Source organism: Lipotes vexillifer, unplaced genomic scaffold (assembly GCF_000442215.2).
Source record: "Lipotes vexillifer unplaced genomic scaffold, Lipotes_vexillifer_v1.1 scaffold479, whole genome shotgun sequence".
Lineage (NCBI taxonomy): Eukaryota > Metazoa > Chordata > Mammalia > Artiodactyla > Lipotidae > Lipotes > Lipotes vexillifer.
Genome location: NW_006796443.1, coordinates 645,443 through 658,231, shown reverse-complemented (window position 1 = coordinate 658,231; position 12,789 = coordinate 645,443). Strand labels below are relative to the sequence as shown.

Here is a 12,789-nt window from a genome sequence, read left to right as displayed (position 1 = left end):
GCTAAATATGTGGGTAAAATATAGCAGTACTCCATTTATATCTTATTATCTTTTCCAATTGAGGAGAGTCAAGCACCAAAATGCACTGCTTATTAGCTAGATGACAAATGGGCTTGGAGAATGTAAAATACTTCTCTATAACACTACACATTCGTGAAATAGCCAAGTAAGTATACTGAACAAATATAAAGACAAGTCTCCAAATACTACCTATCTCACCAATGCTAAGTTGACACTGATCAGTATTAGAAGAAAAAAAAAATATTTAATTTACTCTTTCATAAAGTTTTTAGTAAGCTATAATTTTCTTACATGTACACTAGTAACCTTAAAAAGACAAATACTACCAAATGTTAACTACTGTACAATTTATAAAAAATATAATTTTAAGAATTTGGAATAATAAAGGGAAGGTACCTACTTCAAATTAAATAAGAAAATGCCACTTTTTAAGAAATTTCACCAGGAAATGGGAAATTTCCAGTTTGTCTAAAGGAATACTAAAACCTTTTACTGAAGTCAGAGACCTTGCTATTTTTGTTCAAGACTTCATCTACACAGTTTCAAATAAACCCTAAAAAATATCATCCAGTACATATAAGGCCGCTACACAGAGTACATGACGGGAAAAAAGGACTCCGTCAGAATGAGAAGTCGTGAAGAACAGAGATATGTCTTGCTCATCTTTACATCTCCAGTTCCTAGCACAGTGCCTGGCTCAAGGTGAAAATGCTTAAGCAATGGTTGTTGCTTTGCATTGAACCAGGCAGATACACCTTTCTACCTTTGGTTCGATTTTCATTCCATATTAAGCACGAACTGAGCTGCAGTCCTGGTTCTTGGCCCTTGACGTTAAACTGAATAAAGTAAGCCAGTATGCATACACTTTCTACATCAGTTCTTCTGACAGAATCCTCAGGACTGACTCATCACGGGCTGTGAATCTTCTCTTATGTGGTCTAATTCTTATTTCTTGGATAATATCCGCATGCAAAAGTAATGCATTTTCAGTGCAGTACAAGTATGTTCATATGAGTAAGAATGGAATAAAGGCCTTTCTTTTCCATGTTTTAAATAACAGATACACAGCATCTTATGACATAATTAGCAATTTTTAGACACTGAACATAATACACTGTATTACAATGTGATGTGGTAGTCTTCCATTTTAGGAACAAAAATCAATTTCACATGAAAAAAGATTTATTTTACATTTAGAATAAGTCTAAATTTTTAGCATTTAAGTACTGTAAAATAAACAGAGAGGAGCTTTTAAGATGTATTGTCTCCATTCTGTCCAAAAAGCCCGTACAAAAAGCTTTTTTTACAGTTATTGATCATCACCTCGTTGCCTTAAATTTCTAGATTTTCCATTTTCAATTCTTCTCTTTTTGAAGACTGGGGCCACTCCATCTGCCACAACTCCAAGAGAAGTGACTGTTTTTTCTTTAAAAATCACTTTGGGTTCCCCACCAACATCAGCCTCTGAAGTTGATACATATTCATTTTCAGTGCTTGGAAGTTCCAAATCTACCTTCTCACTGGAACAGAAAGTAAAAATAGAACCATTATTTGACAGAGTAAGATAAACTTTCACCTAATGTGTGAGCCCACCAAAGCCTCAAGGTCATCTTTCTAATGATAATAATAGAAGTTAGAAGCTGGTCGTTTTGGAGTAGGAAACTATTTTAAAATACTGATTTTATAATATTATTGAAGATACTGAGCACCTGTTTATGTGGACACATGAGGAAAAGTCCCATCTATTCTTTTGTTCCTGTTGGGTGTATCATTGACGGAAATGCTTGTACTTATGATTAGCAGTATAAGTTACACAGGTGGATAAATGAGAAGTATCTTTGGAAACGGATTTTGCTGTGGACTGACAAGGCCTCTGGAGGCTTACACAGCACAAGACGAAAACCATGGAATCCCAATGTTCTGGTGTAGCAGACTCCGTGAGACTGTTTGCCTAGCATCTCTTTTCTAGAACTAGCCCTTCAACTATCCACTTGGTTAGTATGAATAATCAGACGACTAGTCCAGAGCTCAGTACCTAATTAATATGAACCTATCATAGTACCCTACCGTCTACATAGTCAACTGGTTTGTGAAAGAGTAAGTCAGTCACACCATACCCATCAGTCCTGCCCATGAGCTTTTTGAACATGGACCAGAAAGACCATTATGTTTAATGCTCTAGTGGCTAAGAATATAAAACCTGTTGGGAACCATATATCCTCCTATTTAGAGAAAGGAGTTCTGCAAAGATAGAGAATAAGGCTGGCATGCAAAGAAAAGTAGGACGGGAGATGGAGAATCCTGCCAGTGTTTCAGGCCTGGTTCCAATAATTCGTGAGGCCCAATTCCTACCCCTCCTACAACTTGTAGGTAGAACCTTTCTGGGAATCTTTGAACTAATAACCTCTTTTTTCAATTTAAGGTAACTCAAGTTTCTATCACTTGAAACCAAAAGATTACCTGGTCAGCATGAAAGGAAGAGTGATGACAATAGAGAAAAGGGAATAAAAAGTAAAGGTATGATTTAAATGTTAGAAGTCCCAGATATTATATTTCCCAGTTGAGAAACCCCTTCTAAGAAGAGTGAAGATTATACAGATCTACACTCCTCAATCTCAGAAGAACCCAGGTAATGTAGTCATTCATCTTGATTCTTGGAAATAAAGGGAGAAAAACCTTTCCTGGAGGCCAGGAGAAGTCTGAAAGGTTATGGTAGATCTACAGTAGTAGTTAACTCTAATAACAGCAGCTATAGTGAATGTCTACTATAAACCAGACAACGCACTAGGCCCTTGGAACAGAAATATTCTCTTTTTATTTGGGGTCTTCTAGTTAGTGTCTTTTTTAGCACTAGAACACCTTTTAACTTTTTTTCCCTTTTGGGAACCACCTCTTCTCCCTTCTGAGTTTTGAGCTTAATTCAGTTCAGGTCCAGTCAGAATTCACGGTGGTTAGCTCAGGAATAGGAACTAAGAAATTCCATTAGCCAAGCACAGAAAGATTTTGAGAAATGAACAACAGTAGCGTTTGGTCACTGGACAAATGAATCTCTGTCCAAGAAAATCTATGAGAGATTCATTTAATTTCATCATCTTGGTGTTTTGTGTTGTATTTTGATAAAGTGATCAAGTCATAGTATTACTTAAGTGGGATTACGGGAGAGATAAAATAGAACAAGAGTCCAGTTTTGAAATCATGGTCCTAGGGAATTCCTAAGTGGAAGCTAACAGAAGTGGCAGTGAAGTAGGATATACACCTGTGTGACATAATCAGAGGAAAAGAAGTTTGTATTTGAAAGAAAAGAGTCTGCAAATAAAATATCTTACAGAGAATACACCTTCTTTTCAAATAACTTTAGAACAGTTACAAAAAATAATTACATAAACACTTCCTCAAAACCACGGTCATTTCCAAATTCAAAACGTAAAAATTGTAAATGTTATAATACCTGAACACAATGTAATAAAGGTGGAAAAAAACCCAAAAAAACTTCCACCTATGTAGAGATTGAAAAATAAGTCCTTTTGGAAAACCACCAAGTCAAAAAAGAGTAAGCAAAAACACAATATTAAATTGTTCCAAAAACAATGAAATCAAGGAATCATCACCCAAAGTTTATGGGATATATGGACAGAATTATATTCAGAGACAATACAGCTTTGACTATTTTCATTAAGAAATAAGAACAGACCCCTTCCTCACCTCCTGTCAACAGTCTTAAGTGTTCATCTGAAGAAAGAACAAACACAAAGAAACTTAAGAAAAGTCAGGGGAAGAAAATTACAAAAGTAGAAATGAAGAAACAGAAAATCTATTAATAAATGGATATGTAATAAAATACACAGTTAAAAATAAGAGCTGATTCATTAAGGAAAAACAAATTTAAAAAGCCTTTAGTGGAGACCCCAGTCTTCATTCCCACAACAATTAGATAGCTATCCATGAAGAAAAACAGCTCTAGGAGAGCTCTGGAGTCCATTTAAGAAATTTAAGCAACACAGTGGAACAAAATACCATGAGAATAATTGCAAAAAAAGATAAGAAAGACAACTTCACTTTGCCTGCATCATCCCATCCCCCGAGCTTACACTGCTCAGAGACAAGAGGAAATCTCCCAGTTGGAAACAGTTCCCCTCAAAGAAGAGTGGGTGGGTGACCAGCTGATGCAGCCTTTTGGGCCACTGCAGGAAGGTCCTGCTTAGGTTTCACTCCACCCACAATGGTGAAGGTGAGACCTACAGAGACTGCTAGGAACACGGAAAAAAATCAGGGACTACCAAGAACAGCCATGCAGTGGGAGTGATTGCAGTTCACAGTGACCTGCTCTACAGGCAAACAAAGCAGCTTTTGCCACTGAAGAAAGAACCAACAGACATCACAGCTGCTTCAGATGCCCTGCAGATTTCACCAGGTATTGTGCCGCACAGCTATTAGCTTTCACTTATGTCAGCTGCCTCAGTCCCTTTGCCCTTGCCACTGCCAGAGCCCGGGAACCACACTGCAGTCAGCTCAGGCCTCTGTGCAAGATGGCAGCCTACACTCCCATGGCTGACCCCACTGCCATTTGCATGCTTGGGGCTAGCCCCACCAACTCTGCACTTGCATGGTGCTGCCCTGACACCCATCACCAGCCTCTACTGCAGTGCTTACCCTCAGGGGGAGATTGTGCAGCCACGGAAAAGCACCCCGACAGCCAGGGTCCCTGAAGCTATCAGTGAACATGCAGTTGACTCTGGCCCTTGCTGCCTGCCTGGCCCCTACTACTGTGTCTGCAACTGGCTCTGACCACTACATACACAGGCATCTGTAGCTGGCCCTGCAGCCGAGTGCATGTTCACCACCAGAGCCTGCCACCACCACTGCCTGTCCTGGTCTCTAGCTGCTGGACCTGGAAGTGCTGCTGAGGACCCCAACAGCCCTTGCAGCCACTGTGGAACCCTTGCAGTGTTTGCCAAGAACCACGCAGTTGTTGGATTCTAGTGACCTGAGCTAAAGCGATGACAAACCCCCAGACCCATTGCTGCCACATGCCCCCTTGGCGGCCGGTACCACCAGACCTGCTCCAGTGTGCCCCACCTGCAGGTGGAAGTTTTCCCATAGTGACATTAGTCTATAAAGTCTACAAGAGGTTATTCCTTTTTCAAATGTGTAGACACCTACACAAGGCTGCTAGGTTCACCAAGAATCAGGGAAAAATGCCTCTACCAAAGGAATACAGTAAACTTCCAGTAACTAGCCCAAAGAAATTGAGACCAGGAATTATCCAACAAAGAATTCAAAGAAACTGTTCTACAGATGCACTGAGAACTATAAGAGAATACAGGCAAACAATTTAATGATATCAGGAAAACAACAGAAGAACAAAACGGGAAATTCAACAGAGAGATAAAAAACATAAAAAGGAACCAAACAAATTTTGGAGCTGAACAGTACAATGACTGAACTGTAGCATTCAACAGAGAGCTTCAACAGCAGACTAGACCAAGCAGAAGAATCAGTGAGTTTGAAGACTGATCATCTGAAATTCTGTAGTCAGAGGAGAAAAAAAGAGTGAAAAGGATGAAGAAACCCTATGGGACTTTTGGGACACAATCAAGAGAAATAATGTATGCATCCTTGGAGTCTCAGAAGATGAAGAGATGGAAAAAGGGGCAGAAAGATTATTTAAAGAAATAATGGCTGAGGGAATTCCCTGGTGCATCAGTGGTTAGGACTCTGTGCTTTCACTACTGAGGGCACAGGTTCAATACCTGATCGGGGAACTAAGATCCTGCAAGCCACATGGTGTGGCCAAAAAAGAAAAAAGAAAAAAGAAACAATGGCTGAAAACTTGCAAAATGTGGGGAGAGATTTATGCGTCCAAGTTGAAGTCAGTAGTTCACCTCAAAATTTCAATCCAGAAAGATCTTTTCCAAGACACATTTTACTAAACCTGTCTAAAATCAAAGAATTTTAAAAGCAGCAAGAAAAAAGAATTTCTCTCATACAAGGGAATTTCATAAGGCTATCAGCAGATATTTCAGTGGAGACCAGGATGATATATTCAAAGTGCTGAAAGGAAAAAAAAAAAAAAAAAGCTAACCAAAAATACTTTACCAAACTAAACTGTCCTTCAGAAATGACGGTGAGATAAAGACTTTCCCCCCAAAAACAAAAAAACCTGCTGAGGGTATTCATCATCACTAAAAGTGCCTTATAAGAAATGCTGAAAGGTTGCTAATTACCAACATGAAAACACACAAAACAATGGTAAAGGTAAGCACAGAGTCAGATACAAAACAGTTTAATAATATAATATGGTGTCCTGTTAACTACTTAACTCTAGTATAAAGGTTAGAAGACAAAGGTATTAAAAATAGCTATAGCTAAAACAATTTGTTAATGTATACACAATATATAAAGATGTAAACTGTGACATCAAAATAATACTGTAAATCAACTATGCTTCAATAAAACATTAATGGGGGGGGCAAGTGAAAAGGTACTTTTTTGTATTCAACCAAAGTTGTTATTAGCATAAAACAGACTGTCATATATATATGATCTTTCATATAAGCAGCATGGTAATTACAAAGCAAAAACCTAAAATAGATTCACAAAAGATACAGAGAAGGAAATAAAAGCATACCACTATGGAAACTCATCAATACAAAAAGGAGAGAGAAAAAAAGGAAAAAGGGAACTACAAAACTGCCCCAAACCAATAAGATGGCATTAGTAAGTCCTTACGTATATTAATCTAAATGTAAATAGATTTAATTCTCCAGTCAAAAGGTACAGAGTGGTGGATGGATAAAAACACAAGAACCAACTATATGCTGCCTACTAGAGACTCACTTCAGACTTAAAGACACAGATAAGCTCAAAGTTAAGGAATGGAAAAGGATATTCCATGCAAACAGAAACCAAAAGATGGCAGGGGTAACTATATTTATATCAGACAAAATAAACTTTAAGCCTAAAATGGTAACAAGAGACAAAGAAAGTCATCATATAACGATAAGGGGGTCAATTCATCAAGAAGATGTAACAACCTTAAATATATATGTGCCCAACACTGGAATATATTAAGCAAAAACTAACAGGTATGAAGGGAGAAATAGACAACAACACAGTAACAGCAGAAGCCTTAAATAAACCACTTTCAACAATGGATAGATCATCCAGAGAGAAAATCAACAAGGAAACATCGGACTTGAACAATACTTTAAACCAAATGGACCTTACAGATATATAGAGAACATTCCGTCCAACAGCAGCAGAATACATATTCTTGTCAAGCACACACAGAACATTCTCCAGGACAGATCACGTAATATAGGTCACAAAATAAATCTTGGCAAATTTAAGAAGACTGAAATCATACCAGGTATTTTTTCTGACCAAAATGGTGAAAAACCAGAAGTCAATAACAGGAGGAAAGATGGAAAATTCACAAATATATTGAAGTTAATACACTCCTGAACAGTTAATGGGACAAAAAAGAAATCAAAGGAACTCAAAAGATAGCTTCAAACAAATGAAAATGGAAACACAATATACCAAATCCTACAGGATGCTGCAAAAGCAACTGGAAGAGGAAAGTTTATACTGATAAATGCCTACATTAAGAAAGAGAGAGATCTAAAAGAAACAACCTAACTTTACACCTCAAGGAACTAGAAGAACAAACTAAGCCCAAAGTAGCAGAAGGAGGGAAATAACAAAGATCAGAGCAGAAATAAATGAAATAGAGACCAGAAGAATAGGAAAGATAAGAAACCTAAAAGCTGGTTTACTGAAAAGGAAAACAAATTTGACAAACTTTTACCTAGACTAAGAAAAAAAGAGAAGACTCAAAATCAGAAATGAAAGGAGACATTAAACTGATACCACAGAAATAAAAAGGATTGAAAGAGACTACTATGAAGAATTATACACCAACAAATTGGATAACCTAGAAGAAATGGATACATTCCTAGAAACATACAATCTACCAAATGAATTGTGATAAACAGAAAATCTGAACAGATCAGTGACAAGGAAAGGTAATAATTAAATAATTAAAAACCTCCCAACACAAAAAAGGCCAGGACCAGATGGTTTCATTGGAGAATTCTACAAAACATTTAAAGAATAATTAATGTCAATCCTCCTCAAACTCTTCCAAAAAACAGAAGAGAATATTCCCAAACTCATTACAGGAGGCTGGCATTACCCTGATACCCAAGCCAGATGAGGACACTACAAGGAAAGAAAACTATAGACCAATATCCTTGATAAATATAGATGCAAAAACTCTCAACAAAATTTAGCAAACTGAATTGAACAGCACATTAAAAGGATCATACACCATGATCAAGTGAGATTTATCCCTGAGATGTAAGGACAGATGATGGTTCAACATTTGCAAATCAATTGGTATTGATTGAAACTGAAAGATAAAAATCTTATGATCATCTCAGCAGATGCAGAAAACGCATGTGACAAAATACAACATCATTTCATGATAAAAATACTCAACCAATTGGGAACAGAAGGAACATAACATCACAAAGACCATATATGACAAATCTACAGCCAATATCATACTCAATGGTGAAAGACTGAAAGCTTTCTGTGATCGCAAACAGGACAAGGGTGCCCATTCTTGCCACTCCTATTCAACATAGTATTGGAAGTCCTAGCCAGATCAATCAGGCAAGAAAAAAAAAGGCATCCAAATTGGAAAGGAAGTAAAATTATCTCTCTTTGTAGATAAGATGATCTTATATATAGAAAACCCTAAAGACTCCCCATGCCCCCCTCCCCCTCCAGCAAACTGTTGGAACTACTCAATAAATTCAGTAAATTTGCAGGATACAAAATCAAAATACAGGAAATTCCCTGGAAGTCCAGTGGTTAAGACTGTATTTCCACTGCAGGTGGCGCGGGTTCGATCCCAGACCAGGGAATTAAGATCTTGCAAGCTGCACAGAGTGGCCAAAACCAAAACCAAAATCAAAATAGAGAAATCAGTTGCATTTGCATACACTAGCAACAAAACATTTGAAAAAGAAAAAAGAAAACAATCCCATTCACAATGCATCATAAATGATAAAACACTTAGTGATAAATTTAACTGAGGTGGTGAAAAGTCTGTACACTGATAACTACAAGACACTGAAGGAAATTGAAGACACAGACAAATAAAGATATCCTGTGTTTATGGATCAGATCAATTAATACTGTTGTAATGTCCATACTACTCAAAGCCATCTGTAGATTCAATGCAATCCTGATCAAAATTCCAATGGTATTTTTCACAGAAATAGAAAAACAATCCTATAATTTTTATAGGAACCACAAAAGACCCCAAACCGTCAAAGCAATCCTGAGAAAGAAGACCAAAGCTGGAGGCATCACACTTCCTGATTTCAAACTATACTACAAATCTTTAGTAATCAAAACAGTAATGATACTCTCATAAAAACAGAAACATAGACCAATGGAAAAGAATTGAGAGCCCAGAAATAAACGCTCACATGTAGGGTCAACTAACATTTGACAAAGGGGCCAAGACTACTGAATAGGGAATATATATTCTCTTCAATAACTGGTGTTGGAAAAATTAGGTAACCACATGCAGAAGAATGACATTGGACCCCTATCTTACCTCACTCACAGAAATTAACCCAAAGTTTATTAAAGACTTAAACATAAGAAATGAAACTGTAAAACTGCCAGAAGAAAACATTAAAAAAAAGCTCTGACACTCGTCTTGGCAATGATTTTTTGGATATGACACCAAAAGCATGGTCAACAAAAACAAAAATCAACAAGTGGGACTACATCAAACTAAAAGCTCTGGGCAGCAGAAGAAATAATCAACAAAATGAAAAGGAAACATACAGAATGGAAGAAAATATTTGCAAATCATATATTTGCTAAAGGGTTAACATTCAAAATATATGAAAAACTCATAACCCAATTACAAAATAACCCCAAAGAATCCAATGAAAAAATGGGCAGAGAAAATGAATAGACATTTTCTGAAGAAGACATACAAATGGCCAAAAGGTACATGAAAAGATGCTTGATATCACTAACTGACAGAGAAATGTGAATCAAAACTGCAGTATCACCTCATACCTGTTAGAATGGCTAGTATTAAAAAGACAAGAGATAACAAGTGTTGGTAAGGATGTGGAGAAAAGAGATAACTTCAGCACTGTTGGCAGAAATTTAAATTGGTACAGACACTATGGAAAACAGTATGGAGGTTCCTGATATTAAAAACAGGACTACCACATGATCCAAGATTCCCACCTCTGCATATACATCCAAAGGATATACAAACAGGATCTTGAAGAGATACCTGCACCCCCATGTTCACTACAGCATTATTACAGTAGCCAAGATATAGATAAAGATGATGTGATATATACATACAGTGGAATATTATTTAGCTATGAGAAAGAAGGAAATCTACCATCTGTGACAACATGGAGGGACCTTGACAGCACTGTGCTAAGTGAAATAAGACAGAGAAAGACAAATACTATATGATATCATTTATATGTGAAATTGAAGAAATCCAAACTTACAGAAACAAGAGTACAGAGGTGGTTACCAGGTCTGAGGAATGGGGGAAATGGGGAGATTGAGCAAAAGGTACAAATTTCCAGTTATAAGACTATTTGGGGGAATCTAGTTTATAGGATGGTGATTATAGGAATCATACTGTGTTACATACCTCAAAACTGCTAAGAGACTAGATCTTAAATGTCCTCACCACAAAAAAACCAACCAACCAGCCAAACAGAAACATGGTAATTAAGTGCAACATGGAGGTGTTAGCTAACACTATTGTGGTAGTCATTTTGCAAAATGTCAATCAAATCAACACACTGCACACTTTACTTATTTATTTTGGCTGCACCACGCGGTTTGTGGGATTTTAGTTCCCCAACCAGGGACTGAACCCAGGCCCTTGGCAATGAGAGTGTGGAGTCCTAACCACTGGACCACCGGGGAATTCCTATGCACACTTTAAACTTACACATGTCATATGTAAATCATAGTATCTTAACATAGCTGGAAAAAAATTCTTTAACAAATATCATCCCAAAAGAAAAAAGTTTACAATGTGAAAGGATTTAAAAATTGAAAAATTTAAACATACAGGAAGTTTAATGTATTACCATATGTTTTAAATTTTAAGCCCTTGATGAAACACAAGATTTTAGGGAAAAATATGAATTACTGAAACTGACTAGCTGAAGCTACTTCCTACCCCTGCCCCCCTAACACCAGCTGCAGCATGTAACAGTGACTGAGTGCTTAGGTGTTCTAGGTACCAACTATGAGCACAGTGATAAATGTGTTAACTTGTTTTTTTCTAATTTATTCCTCACAATAAATTAGAAATTAGGCAGGAACTATTATTATCCCATTTTACAGATGAAGAAATTGAGGCTCATGTAGATTAGGCAACTTGCCTAATGTCACATAGATAGTATCCAAGAGACTAAAAAAGCTATCAAAACTTACCTCCCCCTAGAACTCCAGGACCAGAAGATTTTACTAGTGATTTTTTTAAAAAAACTTTCTAATCCCAGGGAAACTATTAACTATTTTAGAACATTAAAGAAATGGAAAGCTACCTAATCCATTTTATTTAGCATTAAGTCAGATACAAAAATCTCATAATCTCATATCATACATTTAACAAACAAAAACAAAACTAAACCATAGACCACCATTTCCCAATCAGTTTTCCACATCAGAGCTATGGCTACTGAAATTCACCAAAATCTGTTTCTGATAATAATCCTTGAACAATCCAGAAATAAAGCACACTTCCTTAACATAATAAAGATTATCTATCTTAAGCCAATAGTCAATATAATCCTCAATATAAATTTTAGAGACATTTCTATTGATATCAGCAATAAAACAGATGTGTAGAAATGCCTACTCCCCTTATTATTATATAACATTGGGCTTAAAAATGTAACTAAAATAAATAGGACATGAAATAAATAGCAAGTAGTATCAACAGAAAAAAAAAAATATTTGCACACAAGTTTCTACATGGAAAACCCAAGACTCAAAAGAGTAAGTCTTAAAAATGATAAAATAATCAGCAACATAATTGGACACATAGCCTTTTTCACACCATAATTACTGGTTTACAAAATAATGGAAAAAATGGACTACACCTGCAATTAAAAATAGCAAAATATATAAAAATTTATTCAGGTACTTAATAAACATGTACTAGGCACCTATTATGTGCCAGTCACTGTTTCTAGTCCTGGGGTTACAGAAATGAATCAAGTAGACTAAGTGGCTACTTAGCTTACATTCAAGAAATGAAAGCATGAGACTTACACTACAAAATGACTTGAGTAAATAGAGGCATGTACAACATATTTTGGTGAAACTATGAAATATTGAAAACATCAATTTTTGCCAAATTCAACAAGTATAATTTATTTGTAATATTTATATAAATATTGTTGAACACTTGCAAATGATTTAATTAACATGGAAAAAACGGGAAGAGACTACTTAAGAAAATTTGGAAAAAAAAAATACAGGGATACACCACCAGATATCAGAACATACCATATAAAAGGATACAGTTAAATCATAATAATTAAGGCTTTATGGTACTGTCACAAAGATAGATGGACCAATGGAACAGAATAGGTAGCCAGAAACAAACTGGTAAATTTAAGAATTAAACACAAGAGGGTTTCCCTGGTGGCGCAGTGGTTGAGAGTCCGCCTGCCGATGCAGGGG

The 12,789-nt window shown here is 36.4% G+C and overlaps 1 protein-coding gene across 1 annotated transcript in view; it reads right to left on the bottom strand.

The window, feature by feature from the left end:
• Window positions 1–830: 830 nt before the first annotated feature.
• The window catches only part of WBP4 (WW domain binding protein 4), a 31,636-nt gene continuing 19,677 nt past the window's right edge, over window positions 831–12,789 (bottom strand). The window contains exon 11 of the mRNA XM_007468622.1: window positions 831–1,541. Within this exon, the coding sequence (XP_007468684.1) occupies window positions 1,331–1,541 (211 nt within the window). The 3' untranslated portion in view covers window positions 831–1,330. The remainder of the gene's footprint in view (window positions 1,542–12,789) is intronic.